Source organism: Marmota marmota, unplaced genomic scaffold (assembly GCF_001458135.2).
Source record: "Marmota marmota marmota unplaced genomic scaffold, marMar, whole genome shotgun sequence".
Lineage (NCBI taxonomy): Eukaryota > Metazoa > Chordata > Mammalia > Rodentia > Sciuridae > Marmota > Marmota marmota.
Window position 1 is genome coordinate 48812253 of NW_025999853.1, and position 21672 is coordinate 48833924.

The following is a 21672-nucleotide window of genomic DNA, read 5'->3' on the forward strand; positions in this document are numbered from 1 at the left end:
GCATTTCTAATCAGGTTCTGGGTGATCTAGATGCTGCTGGCTTGTGGACCTCATTTTGTATAGCAAGGATGTTAAGTACTTGGCTTGATGCCCGACACAAAACAAGTATTACTAATTGACATCAGATAACTTATGAGAACCAAAATATTTTGCCAATCATATCTTAAAACTTTAGGTATTTTTATTGCATAACTGCTACCAAATATTTTGCCCATCATATCTTCAAACTTAAGGTATTTTTATTGTATAGCATTTTTGAAAAATTTATATCTCAGAATTATTGAGTGAATTGGTTTAAATCAGATTGCTACCCTCCCAGCTTTATTAGAAATCCACAAGATAGGGTTTGGAATTGTTTCTTCTTTGTTTGCTTTTTTTTTTTTTTTTTTTTTTTTGCCAGCTTTATTGAAGTATAATTTATTATACAACAAAATTTATCTGTTTCAGGTACGGTTTTGCTGAATTTTGACAGGGTCAGTTGTATAACAACTACCACAATCATGATATAGAATGTTCCACCACTCCAAAAAGTTTCCTCATGCCTATTACATGGACCAGACCTTTTTTCCCCTGGTGCTAGGAGAACCTAGGGCCTACCAAATGCTAAGGGAGCACTCTACCAATGAGATATTCCAGATTGGACATTTTAATGGGGCCAAGTAAGGTGGTTTAGGACTCAGTAGAAGAATAAGCTAATAAGTTCCATTTGCTTCAGTTTTGTCTAGAAAGAGATTACAATGCTATATCCCTCTGTACCTCCCACCTTAGGACGTGTTTTGATAGATGGATAGATCTTGAAATCCCTGCAGACTTGGGTGTGTTTCTTTGTACCTTGCTAATTTAGGGTGACCTACATGTTCCATTTTACCCAGGACTTTGATACCCAAATTCATACCTCCAGGTGGGTGGGACCTATCATGTGTCCTAGGCAGATTAGCATAGTTGGTTGCTATGGTTGTGGTATTCATACCATTGTTTTAAAACCCAAGGTTGCCATTTCATTTTATAGTCACTTCTCTCCTAAGATCACATAGTAAACACTCAAATAAATGAATGGGTAGACACACAGATACATCCCAAGTGACTGTAGATTCCTGGCCAAGAGAACATGAGATCTGGGTTCTAGTACTTTGTCAGATTTGCAGTGGTGTGGCTCTGGAAAAATATTTTTCTCACTCTAGGTTTGTTTCCTCCACTAAAAAATGGGGTCTGTAGTCACTTCTGCCTCCGATCCTGTGGTAATGCTCCACTTTAACAGCGATAATGTTTTTAACTCACTTCCACTCAGCTTTCTCTTTCTTTTTTCCTTGCTTTCCCCCCACTTCAAATAGATACAGTGGATCAATAAATTATGTAAGGGCAGGTTGATAATGGAACTGCTGATGGCCCAGGCTTCTGCAGAGTGTTTCTGTGAGAGCAATAGAATTTGGACCTTGAACCAAGCAGCCATGGCTGGGAGTTGGAGAATCAAGTCTCTATCTTTAGTTAAGTGTGTGTAATTACCTAATTTGCTCTTTGTGCATGCCTGGGAGAGAGGATGGCAAGCAGAAGAGGCCTACTGTTTAGGAATTTTCTGGTAGATGAGAGGGTGCTTGGGAAACTGGATTTGATAGGCTTTTTATCTATCAGAGGGAGCTACTTTCTGCTAGGCTAATGCGCAGGAAACACCATCTCAGAGTCTTATTCAGTTCTTAGATCTGAAGAAGGATTAAAATTACAAACATCAGGGGCTGGGGCTCCAGCTCAGTGGCAGAGCACTTGCCTAGCATGTATGAGGAACTGGGTTTGATCCTTAGCACCACATGAAAATAAACAAAGGCATTCTGTCCATTTACAAGTAAAAAAAAAAAAAATCACAAACATCAGAATGTGAACTATACCTTGGGATAGATTTAGGACGGTGCATTCTGTTCCTGGTTCTGACATGTGTAGCTGTGGACTAATATTTCTGAGCTCGGTGTTTGCCTTTTGAATGGAGAGTCTGCATTGCCTATATCACAGGTTGGGGCTACTCAGAAGAGATAGTTGGGAGTTCAGTGAAACTGTGATGTCCATACAAATGTGAGGTATTACTACTGTGAATTTTAATATTTGAATCTTTGTGACGAGTTCTGATTCACAGGCAGAGGGAACTAGAGAAAGATTTGGGAATTTTGTCTGCCTAACTCCCCAAATAATATCATGAATAACCTATGACTCCCAATAAGATAGGAAAGGGAGGCTGGAGGGAAGTACTTTCTTTGCTAGGAAGATATTCCAGCCTGCCTTCCTCCTTGGCACAATTCCTGACTTCTCCTTGGAAAACCTTTCCCTTGGCTATGAATTTCATTTTTCCTACTTTCACTTCCAAATTTTGGAGACAGTGGATGGAGCAAGAACTCTCAGTGAAATCCAGCCAGGTGAGACTGAGCATGGCAGACCTGCAAGGGTTAAGTGAGCCACACCCTAAGCAGGAAAAGCCTCGGACTTTGTGCTGAGCAGCCATCTCTCCCAGCCCCTCCTGGCTTGACTGGCATAGGGAACCTGGACTGAAGGAAGCAGCACAAAGGAAGGTCAGAAGAGTGGACATTAGAAAAAGATCAACCTCTTTCCTGGCTTCCCGACACCATGGACAGCTCCTGTTAATTGAGATACCTCTCCACCCTTGGCACCTGGGACTCCTGCCTGTTTCTTGTCAAATTGGGATTTCATTCACCATTCTCCAAGGGACGCTGAATTACACCAGTGTGGTAAGTCCTGCCTTGACTCGTCACTGCTCCTCTTTCACACCTTGGGGTGCTCCACTTGAGGCCTTCTTCCTTTTCCCTTTTCTATCTCCAACTAATTACATTCCCACTCCTCTCAAATTCAAACCCAAAGAAAATGCCTCTTTCTAACCCACCTTCTGCTTCTCACCCTTCCATGTTACTCCAAAGATTCAGCGTTTTTTGTTTTTGTTTTGTTGTTGTTGTTGCAGTACTGGGGATTGAACCCAGGGCTTTGTGTGTGGTAGGCAAGTTCTCTACCACTGATCTACACCGTAGCCCAGCCCTTTTTTTTTTTTTAATCTGGAAAATCTGAGATAACCATAGTATCTATTTCATCAGGATACTCTAAGCACCAAATCAATTAGTATTTGCATAGTGTTTAGAGCCCAGCCTGGCCCATGGTAAATGCTGCATGATTTCTGGAGACTGCTTTTATCAGTATTCTTATTGCCTCCTTAGGTGTGTCTAGGAAGTTACTGGAGCTTAGGGGAAGCAGGTTGAGGAAAGAAGAAAGCCCCGTCCCTTCTTGCCCCACCTTTCATTTCTCTCCCTCTCCTCCCCTCCCCCATTCAGGTTCTAAGATACAGGAGAGTGGGAGAATGTGTCTCTCTTATTCCTATTTGGGAGTGGCATTGACCATTGTACAAACACTGCTGTCCTGTACAAGGCCACCCCGCCTACTCAGTTCCACAGGAAAGACTGAAGAGGGCTGGGCTTCCTCCTGAGAGAATACCTGTCATGCCATGTGTCTACTGCATGGGGGCCCAGCCCCCACTCTCCCTGTAGCTTACCTCCTTGCCCACCTATCAGCTACTAAAAAGCTGGGTGTGTCCTTCTGGACAAAGTCCATGCCAGAAGTTTACAGGAATGGGTGTAAAAGCTGGAGATGGAAAAATAGAGGACATCCAGAGGCCTGACAGCTATTTATTAATTGGGGAAGCAAACTCCACTCTCATTTTTTTATGGGGAATTCCAGTTTGTTTGATTTTGGTACTGGGGATTGACCCAGGAGCTTTTATTTTTTATTTTGAGATAGTGTCTTGCTAAGTTGCTGAGGCTGGCCTTGAATTTGAGATCCTCCTACTGTAGCCTCCTGAATTGCTGGTATTAGAGGCCTGTGCTACTGTACCTGCGGGAATTCCAATATTTTTCAGAGTACTCCTGCCTCTGTTCTCTAATTCATTGCCTCCTTGACTCGCCATTTAAAGTTGAAGCTCAGTGAGGCATAGTGGCACATGCCTGTAATCCCAGCAACTCAGGATGGTTGAGGCAGGAGCATTGCAAGTTTGAAGCCAGCCTGGGAAATTCATGGAGACCCTATGTCAAAGTAAAATTTAAAAAAGGGGTTGGGGATGAGGTTCAGTGATAAACTGCTTGCCCAACATGTGTGAGGCCCTAGATTCAATCCCTTGTACCACAAAAAATATAATAAGAAATAAAAATGAAGGTGGTTGTAACAATGGCAGGGGAGGAGAGACCTCTGGAAGAGCTCCTGAATTAGTTATACGGGGTTGGCTGACTGGAATAGGGGCTTGGAGAAGTAGGGGATTGAGCAGAGTCTGGGTGCTGGCCAGGGCCTCAGAGCAGGAGGGAGGGAGCTTTCTCACCTGGCTGTGGCTTAACCCTCTCCTCCTCAGCCCTCTCTCCTTCCAGCACAACTCTGCTCCCTCATTGCTGGCAGTTCTTCTTCCCCAGGTGGTCAGAGGCGGGTTGTTCTGTCCTTTCCGCCTCAGGAGCAGAGGGTTCCCCCTACATCCCACAGAGAATGTTGGCCTTTTTGGTTGGTCCAAAAGCCCTTTTAGGTAGGTATTCTCCTGGACAGGGGGAAAGGAAAGCTCCCAGGTCCTTCTGCCCTCTTCCCTTCATGTGGCCTCTTAAGCTAAGCAGACATCAACAAATTGCCCTTTTATTCCTAGGATCCACAGCCCCTCCTGGACATGCCTATCCTAGAAGGTACCATTGGCGTGGAGGACCTTGTCCTCCTGGAACCCCTGGAGGAGGAGTCTCTGCTCAAGAACCTTCAGCTTCGTTATGAAAACAAGGAGATTTATGTTAGTTTACTGTGGGTGCCCCTGGCTGTGGGTGTGTTGGAGAGTTCATGCTCATTCCCTTCGCCTTCTTCCGGGTTCCAGACCTACATTGGGAACGTGGTGATCTCAGTGAACCCCTACCAACAGCTGCCCATCTATGGCCCGGAGTTCATTGCCAAATACCAGGACTATACCTTCTATGAGTTAAAGCCCCATATGTGAGTAGAGGGACCCAGGCTGACAAGTTCCCAGCTTTGTAACAATCCCCTAAAGAGGATTCACCAGCTGCCCCCTTCTCCCCTGGCCCTCTGGAGGCCCCTTCCTAGGCCTATTGTTTCTTATCTGATCTGACCCATTTGGGGAGGGTGAATAAGCATAGTGCTAGGGACGAGTGAAATTGGTGTCTTGGGTTGGCCTCCCATTAGTCATAGCCCACTTCCTCCCTACCAGCTATGCTTTGGCAAATGTGGCATACCAATCACTGAGGGACCGGGACCTAGACCAGTGTATCCTCATCACAGGCGAGAGTGGAGCTGGGAAGACTGGTGAGGCACCTGGCCAGGAAGCCTTGGAGTCACCTCTGGAACCTCCTCCCTACCTCTTTCCAAGCCAAACCCAGCCCTGTTCCTTCCAACCCAGATTTTGTTCCCACTCTTTCTGATTCCAAGGGGGTGTGAGGTGCTAGGGTGAGGGAAGTTAAGGAGGAAGGTGGGAGGATGGGTTAGTCTTGGGTGGACCCCTGAGTAAGAGTTTCTTCTGGACAGAGGCTAGCAAGCTGGTGATGTCTTATGTGGCTGCCGTCTGTGGGAAAGGGGAGCAGGTGAACTCTGTGAAGGAACAGCTACTTCAGTCAAACCCAGTGCTGGAGGGTGAGCATTCTGGTCTCTGCCCTCTTCATTCCCCCCATTTCCCCAGTCCCCAGCCCCAGAATCCCTCAGACCTAGACCCACTTCCCCAGTGCTCCAAGACCACTTTTCTCCTGTTTAGCCTGAAAACTGAGATTGGCATGAGGATTTCTCCTTCCCTTCTCTGGAGTTTTCTCTCCCCTCAGCCACCTCACTTGCCCTCTCTTATCCCTGCAGCATTTGGCAATGCCAAGACCATTCGCAACAACAACTCCTCTCGATTTGTGAGTGAATGTGGCCAGCCTGGGAGGAGCAGGTGGGGAATTAAGACAGGGTGGTGAGAGGGGGAGAAGCAAAGTCATTCTCTGGTCTCTTTCTGAAGGGAAAATACATGGATATTGAGTTTGACTTCAAAGGATATCCTCTTGGCGGCGTCATCACAAACTGTACGTGTCTTCCCCATGTTGTTCACCAACTCTCCTGCCCCTGCCCTGCAGCATCCCTTTCTGCTCATCTACTTCTGTAGGAAGGAAGAACATTAGACTTCTGGAAACTTCCCAACCACTAGGAGCACCAGGGCTGAGGGCAGAATGAGATGGATGCCGAGGTATTTCCCAGGCCCTCAGGAGGTTTTTTCCTAATTTTCTGCCAGATCTGCTTGAGAAATCCCGAGTGGTGAAGCAGCTCAAAGGGGAAAGGAACTTCCACATTTTCTATCAGCTGCTGGCTGGAGCAGATGCACAACTGTTGAGTAGGTGCCTTCCCTGGACACATGGCAAAGCCAGATCCCCAGGCCCCTGTGAACCCAGTGGTGCCCATCCCTTGAGGCCTCAGACCTCTCCTTGTCTGAATTCCCCAGCTGGAACCTTTCCACTCATTGTTGGGAACAAATCCCATGACCCCACTGTTCTCTTCCTTTGCTGCGGATTGATTGCCAGGGATATGCTTCTTGCCTTTTCACTACTCTCATCCCTCTGTCCTGCCTGATTCCTCTTTCCTCAAGCTGGCCTTAAATATGGAACAATCACCCCCATCTACCTTCCTTCCTATCTCCAACTTCATGGGCTTTATTTATAGTTGGAAAGAAGCTAAGATGTTGTAAGTGTTCAAGAACTTTCAAGGAACTCTAGTTGAAGCTGTCCTGGGCCTACATGAGCCTCACCTAGGACTCTGTCACTGATTTTCTCTTCTTAGATAGTTTAAAGTGGTTTTATACATTCATTCATTCATTCATTCTTCAGATAACTCTTGAACACCTACTATGATCAGGCATTATGTTAGCCTCTAGGGATACAAAGTTTAGTAAGACATGGGCCCTGTCCTTAAAGAACTTAGTCTTCTAGTTATAGCACGCATGTAAACAGATACATTGCAGTACACTGTGACTGGTGTCAATAGACCTGTATGAATGGCTTTAGGGGATTAAGGTGTAGAGTCCCTTGCTTTGTCCTGGGGGAGAGCCTGGATGCTGGACTGGATGGAGGTGGCTCTGGATGGGCATCACTGTGGGCTCTGGTGGGACTTTGACCCTGCTAGAATTTACCTCCTAATTTCCTCTCTTGCAAGGAGAACCATGAGTTTCTGGTCCCCAGACATCTGTCCCTTTGGTTTCTTATTATTCTCTGCTGGTCCTATGCCTGACTACATTTCCCCTCCTGGAGATCTCTATGGTTCAAGAGTCTTCACAGGTCTTATCCTCCTGCTTGGCTTAATAGTCTCAGCCATGTTCGGTTTGTCTGAATCATAGGCACTGGAGTCTTGTTCTAGCTTGTTTCCTCACCTCTTAGTTTAAGCTGAGTCTAGATGGAGTCTCCCTGGTGTCATTATCCCTAGGTTTTCTGACTCATTCTTCCTCCAGATGCCCTTCCTTAGCAGGCTCTTGTTTCAAAATTTGTGTGCTAGAGGGAGCTGCCATTAAACTCTAGTTTAAGGCATACTCCCTGATTCTCAGCTTATTTGCAAAAGAGATAATTGACACCTCTCAAGCTTCCTGATTAGAATATCTTAGGTATGCAGCTTTGAACATTTAGGTATACACATTTTAACATTTCCTTGATTCATTTGTTAAAAGAAAAAAGTTCCTACCTGTCAGCTAGGCATATAGAATATGGAGATGAAAAACACAGTCCAAATACACAGGTTGCTCATTTGTGGGAGAGAGAAAATGCAGCCCATGTGATGTGGGCTAGGATAGAGATTCACTGCAGGGGAACATAAGAGAGCCATTTAACTCAACTCCTCAGCCTCAGAATAAATCTTCTAGAAGAGGTGTCATAGTCAGGGAACACACTATCTGCCACTTTGTTGGTGCTTGGTGAACATATAATGAATGAGCAACCTCAGCCAAGGGTGAGTGAGGTTTTGAGCTCCAGGGTTAGGGTAGAAGATAGGTATTTGTCTTCTTTCCTTACCTTCGTCTTCCCAAAGGCACTGAGACCTGAACAGGATGGAGGGTTTGCTTGATTGTTTTCATTGTTTAAAACCCCAAGTGTGGGGAGAAGTGGCAAATGAAGCTTTTCTTTCATAAAAGTTGGGAAAACAAGAAGTATGAATACCCAAGCCTTAAATATTACCTAGGTCTATCAATATAGGAATTAATGATCCCCAAACAAAGGAGAAAAGGGAAGAGCCTAAGACCAACCTTAGGAATAAAGGAATGAATCCAATGAGGGCAAGGACAGTGAGATGACAAGATGTCAAGGCTACAGGGCTACGGAGAGCCTAGTACTAACCCTCTTCCTCTATGCTGGCCCTCCCAGAGGCCCTGAAGCTCGAGCGGGATACAAGTGCCTATACCTATCTGAACAAGGAAGTATCCACAGTGGGTGGCATGGATGATGCCTCCAACTTCCAAGATGTACAGGTGGGTGACCAATGTGGGGCAGGCTCAGACTCTTAGTCTGTCCCTTGAGCCCAGGTTCTGGCTTTGAAAAAGATGGAATTGGACTGGTACCACTAGTTCAGCTTGAATTCTGCTTTCTCCCCAAGAGTGCAATGACAGTGATTGGGTTCTCAGAGGAGGAAATTCGACAAGTGCTAGAGGTGACAGCCCTGGTCCTGAAGCTGGGAAACGTGGAACTGACTGATGAATTCCAGGCCAGTGGAATCCCAGCAAGTGGCATTCGTGATGAGAAAGGTTTGTGCCTACCTGCTAGAGCCCCCATCCTGAATCTCCTACTTTGAGTCCTGTTTAACCATCTCCAGTATAATTGACTTTACCTGATGAATCTCACGCAGCCCACCCCTGAGTTCTGCTCCCAGAGACTCAATGAGAACTCCCAATGAGGTGGTAAAGTTCAATAGAACTGGGTCCAAGATTTATCAGTCTCAGTTGCTTCTTTGCAAAATAGGGGTAATCACAACTATTTCAGGAGATATTCATATTAAAGTAGAGGTTGCACACAGAGTGCCTAGATCCCAACACCCACGGTGTCTCCCCCACCCCCATTCCTCCAGGGCCATGTTCTGAATTAGCTATAGTGACTTCCCCAGCAAGACCCAGGGCACCAGTCTCACAGACAGCTTCACTTATTATCCTCTCCCCAGAGGGAAGCCCCTTCTTTGGCCAGGTTCTATTTCCTCATCACTCCAGGTGTTCAGGAGATTGGGGAGATGGTGGGTTTGAATTCTGAGGAACTAGAGAGAGCTTTGTGCTCAAGGACCATGGAAACAGCCAAGGAAAAGGTGGTCACCGTACTGAATGTCATCCAGGTAAGGGCTTTCCTGAAAGGGGCTGCTTTTGAGTCTGTTTTTGTGGCTGCCACACTAACCAAGTTGCCCGTGCTCCCTGCAGGCTCAGTATGCTCGTGATGCTCTGGCTAAGAACATCTACAACCGCCTCTTCAACTGGATAGTGAATCGAATCAATGAGAGCATCAAGGTGAGTGATGGGCCTCTTCCCTCAATGCCCTCTGCCTGCTGTGGCTTCTTACATTGGCTCCCATCTCCATTCCTTGGTTTCTGAGATGGATGGAAAGAGGATGGGGGAAGGGTACAGCTCCTTTCCATGTGTTGTGGCAACATCACTGGTGTTTGAGTTTGACAGTCTGATTCATCTACTTCCCAGCTATGTGTTCTTTCAATTTCACAAAGATCCTAAGCTATACCCCCAGCCCAAATAAAGCTGTTTTTAAGCAATTATCTATATGAAAGTACTATCTACTTAGAAGCTACTACTGAAAGGCAGCAGGTAAGATGAGACTTGAATTTAGGCTGGGGTAATTGCTTTTCCCTTTTGAAATTTGATTTTTTTGGTCTGAAAAATGGGAATAATCATACTTTATAAGGTTATGATAAGCTCATTAAATGAAATGGATTTTTTTTTTGTAAATGCTCTATAAACATAAGGGATAGTTATTATCCTGAAAGGATTTTAATGTCTTTCTACCTCATATCATGGGAACATCATCCTGGAATCTATTTCTATCTTCCTTTTCCTCCTTCCTCCTCCTCTGCTTATCCTGCAGCTTATGGAGGGAGAAGGAGAATAAGATACCACAGTTCCTTTTCAGCTTGGTCAAACTCATTCTAGTCCTCTTTGCCCCCACTCTGACCCTGTCTGCTCCAGAAGGGCCTGGTCTGGTGTGCTCATAGGGCCTGTCCTTAGATTTATCTTTTCTCCTCTTCAGGTAGGCATTGGAGAGAAGAAGAAGGTAATGGGGGTCCTGGATATCTACGGTTTTGAGATATTAGAGGTGAGAGAGTCTCACCCAACCTCAGCAGCCTGCTTCCTGGTTACCGAGGGCAGGCTGATGGGGGGATGTGAGAGGATGGAGGTAGGGCTGCAAGGGAGGAAAGGTCTTGGGTGAGCTGATCTCTCTCTTTAACCCTCAGGATAATAGCTTTGAGCAATTTGTGATCAACTACTGCAATGAGAAGCTGCAGCAGGTATTCATAGAATTGACCCTGAAGGAGGAGCAAGAGGAATATAAGAGAGAGGTAAGCTAAGTCTTCTCCCTCCCCTTAATCTTTTTTTTTTTTCCTCCCAGTACTGGGGATCAAACCCAGGACCTCATGACTGCTAGACAAGCACTCTACCACTGAGCTACATCCCCAGTGCCCCCTTACTCTTTTAATTATTTCCAGACATATGCCAGATCTTCCTTTCCTCTTGACCACAACTTCCTCTAAATTATCTCCAGATGGGAACACAAAGGATGAAAAGTTTCTCTTGCACAGCTGAGCATTCAGCATTCCTAAGTAGTCCTAATGCTCTGCTCCCATCCTCTGTGTTCCCAGCCTCCACTCCAGGCCAGGCCAAGCAGGGGACAGATTGATGTAAGGATGTGTCTGTGGAGAGTCCTGACATGAATGAAGTGACAGCTGTGCATGGCCTATGGCAGTCTGTGATCCAGATTTAGAAGGGACATTTCTTTTGGGCTTGGCATCCTCCCACATTCCTTTCTGTGCCTTTCTCCAACATCTCAGAATCCTTTGTTTCCTCTGGGCGCTTGCTGATGTTGCCATCCCCTCATAGCACTCTGATTCCAGACTTCCTCACTGGAAGTGCCCCATGGCTCCAAATTTCCACACCCCTTCCCTGATTCAGTGCAAACTCCTGTTTTCTATGGCGAGGCATTAGAAAAGTTCTCTGATTGAGCTAATCCATCCCAAAGTGTGAATGGCTGTCTCACTCTTCAAAACCCTCCCAGGGATATTCCTTGTTAATTCTCAAGAATCTGTTGTGGCAGAATTTCAGGCAATGTGGTCACAATGTGCGAAAGAGTTTTTGAAGTTGTTTTGTGTATTTTTATTTTAACAATTTAAATTACCAAATAGATAATAATTCCTGTGCTTCAATTTTCAAAAAGCTTAAAAAGGTGTGTACACAAAGTCTCCCTGCCATCCTTGTCCCTGGCCTCCTAGTTTCCATCCCCAGCCAGAGGCAACCAAGATGGGCCTCCCTTCAGAGGTTTCTTGCATAGATACAAGCAAATATGTAAATGTTTTTTTCTACAAAAATTATATAAATGGCAGTAAATACAGTGTTATGCATCTTGCTATCATCACTTAGCAAGAGATTTTTCCACATAAAGATCTTTTTTATACCTACACAGGATTATAAGGTTATCATAATTCATTTAACCAGTTAGGGAAGATATTTTTAGGATGAAGTTGGAGAGAAACTTGATTTAATTTCCTTCTACTTTCTCCAAAGACCTGGAAAAAAAGAAAGGGTTGTGCTCCCTAGCCACATTTGGGAGTGACCTCAGCCTGGGAGAGATTAGGAGCTATCCTGACTGTGGGCCTGAAGCTCAACAATTCCCTAAAGCAGAGAACGATTGTCTTTGAGTCTTTTGCTGTTGCGCCATTTTTGCTTTTTAAAGTTTTATATTTTCCCAAAGTATGGTCTAGATCAGTGGTTCTTAAACTGTGGTCCTAGACCAACAACGTTAGCATCACCTAGGAACATGTTGGGAATGTAAATTCCTGGGCACCATCTCAGACCTGCTGAATCTGAAACTTGGTTGGGGAGGACCCAGAAATCTGTGTTTAGCAAGTCCTCCAGGTGATTAGGATGAACTCTCAAGTCTGAAAATTACTGATGTAGATCTTAGAAAGTGTTATCAGTTGAGTTTTATTTTTGATGCTAAACTCTTGCTCAAGTGTTCCAGTCTTAGAGTTTATTGTCAGAGAAGAGTAGCCATTACTCTTTCACAGACACATGGATCCGTCCCCACTCCCATACTGGAGTAATCTCTGTCCTGTTCTCCACCCAAAATATTATACTTTCCTCCCATCCTGCACTACCTGCATTGTCTCACCTATTCTTTCAGGTGGCTCAGGTTCCTGCCATTTGTGTGTCCACTCACCCCTCAAATTCTCCACCAACTTGGAGGCTGGAATAGAACCATACTAAGGACTCTTGGAATTATAGGCTTTTCTGATGGTCCTTTGTAGGATAGGTAAAAGGAAGGTCTTTGGAGACTTGATTTGAATCTGCTCCTACAATTTCTCTCTCCCCTTACCAGGGTATACCATGGACAAAGGTGGAATACTTTGATAATGGCATCATCTGTAACCTCATTGAACATGTGAGTTATCTTTTTCTTACCTCTAGGACCTCCCTTTCCAGAACATCCTTCCCCTGTCTTTCTCTCCACTGTCCCCTTGGTAAGAATGGTAAAGGAGAGCAAAGGCTATGAAGGGCTAGAGCAGGCAATGATGAGAATGTGGACATCTTGAAGGATCAGGTCTAGGTTGCACTGATCTTGTTCCCTTGGCCCAGAATCAACGAGGCATCCTGGCCATGCTGGATGAAGAGTGCCTGCGGCCTGGGGTGGTCAGTGACTCTACTTTCCTAGCGAAGCTGAACCAGCTCTTCTCCAACCACAGTCACTACGAGAGCAAAGTCACCCAGAATGCCCAGCGCCTGTATGACCACAACATGGGTCTCAGCTGCTTTCGCATCTGCCACTATGCGGGCAAGGTGATATAGCAGGAATGTTGGGTAAAGACTAGGGCCTGGGCACAGGCTGAAGGCAGCTGGGGGCGGGGTTTGGGGTGAGATAAGAGCTGACAATACTTTACAACAAGACTGTGAGGACCCAGTGCTGGAACAGTGTGTGGAATTTTTAAACCGATAACTGCTTCTCTATAGGTAATGTACAATGTGACCAGCTTCATTGACAAGAATAATGACCTACTCTTCCGAGACTTGTCCCAGGCCATGTGGAAGGCCCAGCACCCTCTCCTTCGGTCCTTGTTCCCTGAGGGCAATCCCAAACAGGCATCCCTCAAACGCCCCCCAACTGCTGGGTCCCAGTTCAAGAATTCTGTGGCAATACTCATGAAGAACCTGTATTCCAAGAACCCCAATTACATCAGGTGACAAGTTGGGCACACAGGGGAACATGCTTCATAGGTGATGACATGTGCAGGCTCCATGCAGTGCAGAACATGTCTGTGGGGGATGTCTCTGGAACAGGGTGTCAGAGATCCTTTCTTCATGGAAGACAGAGCCAGATGAGAAGCTGAATGGCTTGTAGGTGGAGAGGATAGTATCAGAGTAGTGAGTGAAACTGGGAAGATGAGTGGTTCACTTTCACTGAAATTTTCAGCTAAGGAGACTGTGTGTGGAATAGGTGTGTGGAGACCAGGACAGTCCCCACCAGCAGTTGTATCTGCTCCTGAATCCTGTACCTTACTCCATTTCCTACCAGGTGCATAAAGCCCAATGAGCATCAGCAGCAAGGTCGGTTCTCCTCAGAGCTGGTGGCAGTGCAGGCACGGTACCTGGGTCTGCTGGAGAATGTGCGGGTGCGAAGGGCAGGCTATGCCTACCGGCAGGGCTACAAGTCTTTCCTGGAAAGGTACCGACTGCTGAGCCGGAGCACCTGGCCTCACTGGAATGGAGGAGACAGGTAAGACACTGTGGGGACACTAGGGAGCAGTGAAGGGCAGCACAGAGAACATCTCTGGGGAAGGCATCTGGAGGCGCCAGCCATATCTCCTGAAGCTGGTGGATGGATACTGGAGGAAACGAAAGATCTCTTCCTAGAGGCTGAAAGGATTAGAGGCAACATGGAAGAGGACTCTCTTCTGAGATGTCCCTCTACAGCTTTCCCTCATTTGCTTCTGTAGGGAGGGAGTTGAGAAGTTGCTGGGGGAATTGAGCATGTCCTCAGAGGAGCTGGCCTTTGGGAAGACAAAGATTTTCATCAGAAGCCCCAAGACTGTGAGTTAGAAAGTGCTGTTGCATTTGGTGGGGGTGGAAGGTGGAGGATTCAAAATCCCACTTAAGAAAGGCTGGAGGGAAGGTGGTACCCATAACCTGGAATGGACTGTGGCTCAGGAAGTCTGCAGGAGACCTATCCTTGGGAACTGAATCCTCATGAGTGTTACCCTGCCCTGAGTTTTGGGAGCTGGGTGTGCAGCCTGGCCTTCTCTGAAGGCCTCTGCCTGAAGCAGAGCTCCTTGAGGGCTGGGAAGCCTATGGTCCTGTGGGGTCCAGGAGGACAGCACTGTTCCCTAGGCCAGCCCCTCTGCCCCACCCTTTTCTTCCCCCACAGCTTTTCTATCTGGAAGAGCAGAGGCGCCTGAGGCTCCAGCAGCTGGCCACCCTCATACAGAAGACTTACCGGGGTTGGCGCTGCCGAACCCACTACCAGCTGATGCGGAAGAGTCAGATCCTCATATCAGCTTGGTTTCGGGGCAACAAGGTACAGTTTCTCCCCAAATCCCAACCCTTTCATTAGCGTGGGAGAGGTGATTCAGGATGTGGCTTTTGCTCACAGTGCTAATGTTTTCTACAGCAAAGGAAACACTATGGGAGGATGAAGGCATCGGCTTTGTTGATCCAGGCTTTTGTGAGAGGGTGGAAGGTAAGGGGGAGGTAGAAGGGATCCTCTCTGCACGTGGCTCCCCCTCCCCTGGATTAAGCCAGCTTCTGGGGAGAAGGAAACCCAAGGGCGGGTCTGTGGCACCCAGGCATTCCTCCCACGCTGGCCTGTGTGAGGGGGTGTCCAGGAGATCTGTACGTGTGTCAGAGCAGCAGAGCTCTGCCTTCTGCGGTAGGCGTCCCCCTCACCACCACCCATCTGACTTCACACCCATCCACCCCTACGGTTTCAGCTCTTTATCTTGCTCTCTTCCTTCATGGTTGAAAAAATAACCTCTTCCAGAATCTGTCTTCACTTTGGCTTCTTCCTTGTATATCCCCACCAGGCTCGCAAGAATTACCGAAAATACTTCCGGTCAGGAGCTGCCCTCACCTTGTCAAATTTCGTCTATAAGAGCATAGTAAGTGCTGCGTGTTAGGGTGGAAGTGGAGGGTGGAAGAGGTTGGGGCAGATTTGGAAGAGGAAGAGGTGACTCAAAGCTTTCCCCAAGAGCTTCCTCAGCTTGTGTGTACCTGAGTCCTAGAAGAAGACTGGATGGAGCAGCAACCTGGGGAGTGGCCCCAGCCTGCCTCAGGCCCAGAGCAGAATCAGACAGCATTTTGACTTGAGTGGATACTGCTGGAAGCCTGTAGCAGAAAGGGTCCCAGCATGTCTACCATCTGGTCCATGAGATAATGGGTTGGAAGAATGACTGGGATATCAGGACAGAGTGAGGACACACAGAGGGTTAACTGGCCCAACCTTCCAAGATCTACTTTGGGGTGAGGGTAAAGCAATTCTCATCTTCCTTCTATGCCCTCTGAATCCATATCAGGCAAGTCAGAAAATGAATCTCAGGAAGGATCTCTCTCAATTCTGGAGGACTTGGGTCAGGATGGCAGGAAAAAGCCAGGCCCGGGGTCACATTCAAACTGTGGGCAGTTTCCAGGGAGGAAAATGGGACAGAGAAGTGTGATTTCTGGAGTCACCTGTCAGATAGCAGTGGTGCTTCTGAAAGGTGTCTGAAAAGAAGCCAGGGAGAAAGCAGCACTTTAGTGAAGCCCTGGGAAAGGCCAGAGAGGGGAAGGAGGAGAGGAGATTGGCCAGAGGACTGCAGTAATTATAACTGACTTCCATCAATGAGATTTTGGACAGTTGTTAGGACCCTTACTACTCATTGGAGCCTCTCTTTGTTGTCAGAGAGGCTGGGACCCTCTGCTGAGTAGGGGAGTTGGCGTTCTGAGGCTCAGGGCCTCCTGGTTGTCCCCCCAGTCGTGATTCCTCCCACCTCCTGGGGAAATTCTTTCCTCCCTGGCCTTTTCCTCACCTGGCCTCCTCTCCTGCTGGCTCCAGTGTGTCTGCACCTCCAGAGTACGTGCTTTCTTGCTCCATACCTGAGACCTGTAATCTGATTTTGCTCCTATCTCCTGACTGGCCCTTGCACTTTCTTTCACCTGTATTTTATCAGGCAGCTGCTGAGTGTCAACCCAGGAGCTGCTGGGTTCAGATTTCAATAAATCACACCCCACCATAGAAGCATGTAGGGACTCTAGGCATTATTCCTCCAGTGTTTCCCACTATTCCATAGTTTGCCAAGGCCTTGATGATAACTAAGGCTAGTCTATGTGCCCATTATATTTTAAACACTTACTATGTGCTAAGCTCTTTACATGCTTAACTTCTTTTTTTTTTTTTTTTTTCCCCCTTTTTGGAGTTGGGGATTGAATCCATGGCCTCATGATGGGCAAGCTAGTTCTCTACCACTGAGCTATATCCCCAGCCCATATGCTTAACTTTTAAGGTTTTTCAGTAGTCCTATGAAGTAGTCTCTTTTCTTTCCTCCATTTTATAGGTTAAAAACAAAAACAAAACAAAAAACCCCTAAGACTCAGGGGTCTCATAGCTGGTAAATGATAGAGCTGGGATATAAACTATTTGACTCCAGGGCTTTTAACCACTGCCTAAGACTGTCTGACAATAACATAGGCCTGGGAAACTCATGGCCCTTGGCAGAAGAGGCAGGAGGACTGCATAGGGAAGGGCAGAACTCTCTAAATATAGACAAAACAAGCAATAAGAATAAAGTTCTCAGATGTTCCACACTGATTGAAACAAAGGAGATTATGAGAGATGCTTAGAAATGTTTCTTGAATTAAATCAAACCAGACCAAGGACTGGGTACTCCAGAGTAACTAGAGGCCTCACCAGGTTCAGGTCCTGTGGCCCAAGCCAGCTTCTGAGAGGAGACTTGGGCAGTTCTTGCAGAGTGACAGCAATACACCACGTGCTCTGCCTTTGTCTATTGTAATTTGTATAATTTTTAAACCTCATGTCTTAGTAAAACATTTTCATAAAATTCCAATCATTTTGCAGTACCCAAGATCAAGTTATTTTCCCTATCTTCAATAAGTCTATGCCATAAACAAACAGGGTGCTAGGTGTTCTCTGGGCAGTAAAAACTGAAGAGTCCTTGTTCTAAATTATAGAGGCTAAACAGTAAGATATCATGCATCAAATTTGATTGCATCTTAGAACAGGAAAAATAAAAATGGAGCTAAAAAGGACATGTTTAGAAGCTTATAAAGGACATATGGAGACATTTGAGCCTAGATGGCTGTTAGATGAGTGTTTCTAATGAATGTGGATTTTCTTAGGTGTGATGGAATTATGGTTATGCAAGAGTATCCCTGCTCTTTGGAGATGCATGATGAAGTTCTAGGGGGGAAATGTCATGATATCTGTAACCTACGAAGGATAGTGGGGTAGCAAGGATTTGTGTCTATGTGTATGTATGTGTGTGCTAGTATACATAAGAAAGAGCATATAGTGAAGGCAGAATGTTAACATTATTAGTTGGGGAATTAGGTAAGGGGGTACACAGTATAGATGTGTTCATAATAGATTTTTTTTCCTAGCTTTTCTGCAAACATAAAAACTCAAAATAAAAAATAAGCCATATTAGGTATTAAAAAAAAAAAAAAAAACACCTAAGTCAGATCATGTTACTCTTCTGCTTTAAGCCCTCTAATGGTAAAAGGCTGCCACACCCTCACCAAAACCTATGAGGTCCTTCAGGATCTGCCCCTAACCAAGGTTCTTCTTACCTCTTGCTCAATCTACTCCAGCCACACTGTCTTTCTTTGTGTTTCTGGAATGTGTCATATCTGCTGCAGGGCCTGCTTCTTTTCATCCTATCAGATAGCATTATCTGATATTGCATTTTGTATTCTTTTGCTTGTGGTCTGTCTCCTTCCCCACCCCCCTGTAGAATGTAAACCCAATGACAATCAAGACTTTATGCACTCTGTTCACTGCTGTGTCCTCATACCTAGAAGAGTGACAGGCAGAGAGACAATAAATGTTGAATGGTGAAAAAAAAAATTCGTACTATGAGATCTTTACTCCCAAAGACTCCCTATCTAGAAGGGGAAGATGTTTTCTATACAAATAACTGTAATGTAAACACAGAGGTCTAGACAAAGTATGAGGAGGCTTCAGAGTAAGGAGAGGCACTCTATTGCCTGGAGAATCAGGGAGGGCTTGAGCTGTATCTCAAAGGATGCAGCAGAATCTGGGTGGGCAGACCTAAGCTAAGGGAGGCTAGGCATGGAAGGAAAGTGTGTGGGCTGAGTAGAGGTGTGGTAAGGAGTCCTATCTGGTTGGTGTGGAAGGGAAGTGCAGAGGATCCTAAATGGGGTTCTAAATGGGGGAGTTTGAATGGCAGACTGAGGTGTTAGACCTGACTGATCAGAGGAGAGAGCAGATTTGCTACCCATTGAGTAGCCAACACAGACAGTGGCCACCAACTGTAGGCCACTGAGCTGAGAGGATAGGAAACATGGGAGTAATATGTTAAGACCAGCCTTTGTATTGGTTCCTCCCACTTCACTGCCCTGGGTAACTGGTCCCTGGTTGAAGCTAGTCTTTGTCTTCCTCCACTCTCCATTCATGCTCTCACCTCCTAGTCTCTATCTACACTTCATGTTAATAGATCTCCTTGTCTCTTTGACTCTGTTCTTGCTTCTCATAGGGGCAGCCTTCTTCCTGGTGAGTGGCAGGATCTGGGTGTGAGTCTGCCTGCCACGAAATGTTACTTATCATCATTCCACTCCCAATCCTCTGCTCCCAACCCAGGCACAGAAATTCTTGCTGGGCCTGAAGAACAATTTGCCATCTACCAAGGTCTTGGACAACACGTGGCCAGCGGCCCCCTACAAGTGCTTCAACAGGGCTAATGAGGAGCTGCATCAGCTCTTCCACCAATGGAAGGTAAGGATAAGCTACCTTTGTGCTTTTCTTTTCTCCATCTTCTGCCTCCCTCTTCTACTCGCCCCACCCCCATTTTTGTTTATTGTAGTAAAATATGGATTACATAACATTTACCATTTTAGCTATTTTCATGTGTACAGTTCAGTGGTGTCCAGTACCTTCACGTTGTTGTGCAATCATCACCATCATGTATTTTTCTTCACCCCAAACTAAAATTCTGTACCCATTAAGCATTAACTCTTCATTACCTCCCCCCACATAACTTATAATCTACTTCCTGTTTCTATGAATTTGACTATCACAGATACCTCCTATTACTTGGAATCATATAGTATTTGTCTTTTTGCGTCTGGCTGATTTTACTCAGTGTGATGACATTTGTTCTTTTATTCAGGAAATACTTGTTGAGCCCCCGTCTGAGCTAAGCCTTGCCCTGTGTGCTGAGCCTATGCCTCATGATGCTCATACATGACAGTTTCCATTTCCCTCTCCAGCTTCTTCCCTTCTCTTCAGCAATCCTCAGCCCTGGACCTCTCCTGAAATGCACACACTTCTGAAGCATCCAGTGCCTGTCCTTTTCCCTTTGTTCCTCTTCTCCTCTAATATGTGCTAGTCCATGTCTTACCTTTCTCCCCAGCTCTGCCTGCCCTCACCTCCATGATCTTAGCTGCTGTTCCCCCTTCCTTACAGTGCAAGAAGTTCCGCGATCAGCTGTCCCCCAAGCAGGTGCAGATGCTGAGGGAGAAGCTCTGTGCCAGCCAACTGTTCAAGGGCAAGAAGGCCTCCTACCCCCAGAGGTGAGGGCTCAGAACCTGCACAGCTAGTTCCATCCAGAGGTGGTTCTCAAACTTGAGCCTGCATCAGCGTCACCTGGCAGGATTGTAGACACCCAGATGCTGTGCCCTTCCTCAGAGTTTCTGACTTACCAGGTCTGCCAGTGGTGCTGATATTGTTGGTCCTGGATAACATCTATGAACCACTGAGACAAAGGATATGATGAAGGGTGGGGGAACGGCCCATAGAACTAGGATAGATACTCTGAGGGTGGGGAGGTGCAAGGTCTTATCCCCACTGTGTACCTTCCATGTGTCCTTAGTGTCCCCATTCCATTCCGTGGTGACTACATTGGGCTGCAAAGTAACCCCAAGCTACAGAAGCTGAAGGGCAGGGAGGAAGACCCGATTCTGATGGCAGAGACTGTGAAGAAGGTCAACCGTGGCAATGGCAAGGTGAAGGCCTGCGTGCTGAACTCTTCCCCACAGCCCCGTCCAGATCTGGGGCCAGTGGGTGGCAGAGAACAGGGCTGTGTGTGCTCTGCTGAGTAGAACGGACTGGAGGCTGATCCTGCCCATCCTCACTCTCTCCTGTTCCATCCCTAGACTTCTGCCCGGATTCTCCTCCTAACCAGGGGGCATGTGATTCTCACAGACACCAAGAAGTCCCAGGCCAAAACTGTCATTGGGCTGGACAGTGTGGCTGGGGTGTCAGTCACGAGCCTCCAGGATGGACTCTTTGGTTTGCATCTGAATGAGGTATCTGAGCTGATGGGGCCAAAGAGGGTGGGCATCTGGGGCTGATGGGGGCCAGACCTCTCACTCTGGGTCTTTCATATCCCTTAATCTACTTCTGAGGAGAAAAAAAATGAATCCCTTTCCTGCTGTTTTTTCCTCTTATAAGATGTCAACAGTGGGATCCAAGGGTGACTTCCTGTTGGTCAGTGACCATGTGATAGAACTGCTGACAAAAATGTACCAGGCTGTGCTGGATGCCACGCAGAGGCAGCTTTCTGTCACTGTGACTGAGAGGTAAGGCCATGGAGCTGGTGGTGAGGGACAGCTTAAGACAGATGATTGGGCTGATGGTCATTGTGACCGGGGAAATTTGTGCAGTAAAAGTGAAGGATGCTATGTCAGGGCAGGTCTTGGCAGTGTTTCTTAGTCCCTCACCCAAGTTCTCTGGGACCTTGAGTCATCTGACAGAGGGTGGGGGATGTACCATGTGCTTGCTTCAGGGCCAGGAGTGGAAACCATCATGGATATGTAGGAGTAGGGCTAAGGAGATGGGGGCACTAGCTTTAGTTTTTCTGTCTGTTCCCCCTCCAGGTTCTCATTGAGGTTCAAGGAGAGCAGTGTGGCTGTCAAGGTCATCCAGGGCCCTGGGCACGGTGAAAAGAGCAAGCTTATTTGCAAGAAGAAGGGGAGTGATAGCCTGGAGGTGACTGTGTAGTGAGGACAGGTTCCCGCAGAGACACAGCTTCTTTCTCTGCGAACAGCACTAACTCCCTCGGCCTGCCTCTTTGGGGCATCTTGTGTCTAGCCCCTCTGATCATGAGGTGGGCCTTGGAGACAGAAGAACTCTTGAAGAGGACTTTCCCAACCCTTCCAGAGCTCTCCTCTAAATGCTGCTCCCTCCTGCCCTGAGCCTCTTTGCCCACTAATAAAATGTGGTTCAGAAAGGTTTA

At 46.6% G+C, this 21672-nt stretch overlaps 1 protein-coding gene across 1 annotated transcript; it reads left to right on the forward strand.

Annotated features, from left to right (window-relative positions):
• Positions 1–797: 797 nt before the first annotated feature.
• Myo1a (myosin IA) lies at positions 798–21672 on the forward strand. The gene is made up of 28 exons (XM_015483161.2): positions 798–2729; positions 4664–4798; positions 4880–4995; positions 5228–5322; positions 5542–5646; positions 5860–5906; positions 6005–6068; positions 6275–6373; positions 8382–8485; positions 8611–8758; positions 9215–9333; positions 9416–9502; positions 10251–10316; positions 10456–10560; positions 12594–12656; positions 12851–13051; positions 13223–13449; positions 13785–13985; positions 14206–14299; positions 14634–14783; positions 14877–14945; positions 15289–15363; positions 19077–19211; positions 19902–20008; positions 20308–20440; positions 20591–20743; positions 20889–21016; positions 21314–21672. The coding sequence occupies exons 2-28, from the start codon at positions 4685–4687 to the stop codon at positions 21435–21437; spliced, it is 3129 nt and encodes a 1042-aa protein (XP_015338647.1). The 5' UTR covers positions 798–2729; positions 4664–4684; the 3' UTR covers positions 21438–21672.

Coding starts and splice junctions, on each gene's coding strand:
- Myo1a (XM_015483161.2), top strand. CDS start 4,685: ATGCCTATCCTAGAAGGTACCATTGGCGTGGAGGACCTTGTCCTCCTG. Junction 6,069..6,274: donor TGGCGGCGTCATCACAAACT/GTACGTGTCTTC, acceptor ATTTTCTGCCAG/ATCTGCTTGAGAAATCCCGA. Junction 20,441..20,590: donor TCAACCGTGGCAATGGCAAG/GTGAAGGCCTGC, acceptor TTCCATCCCTAG/ACTTCTGCCCGGATTCTCCT.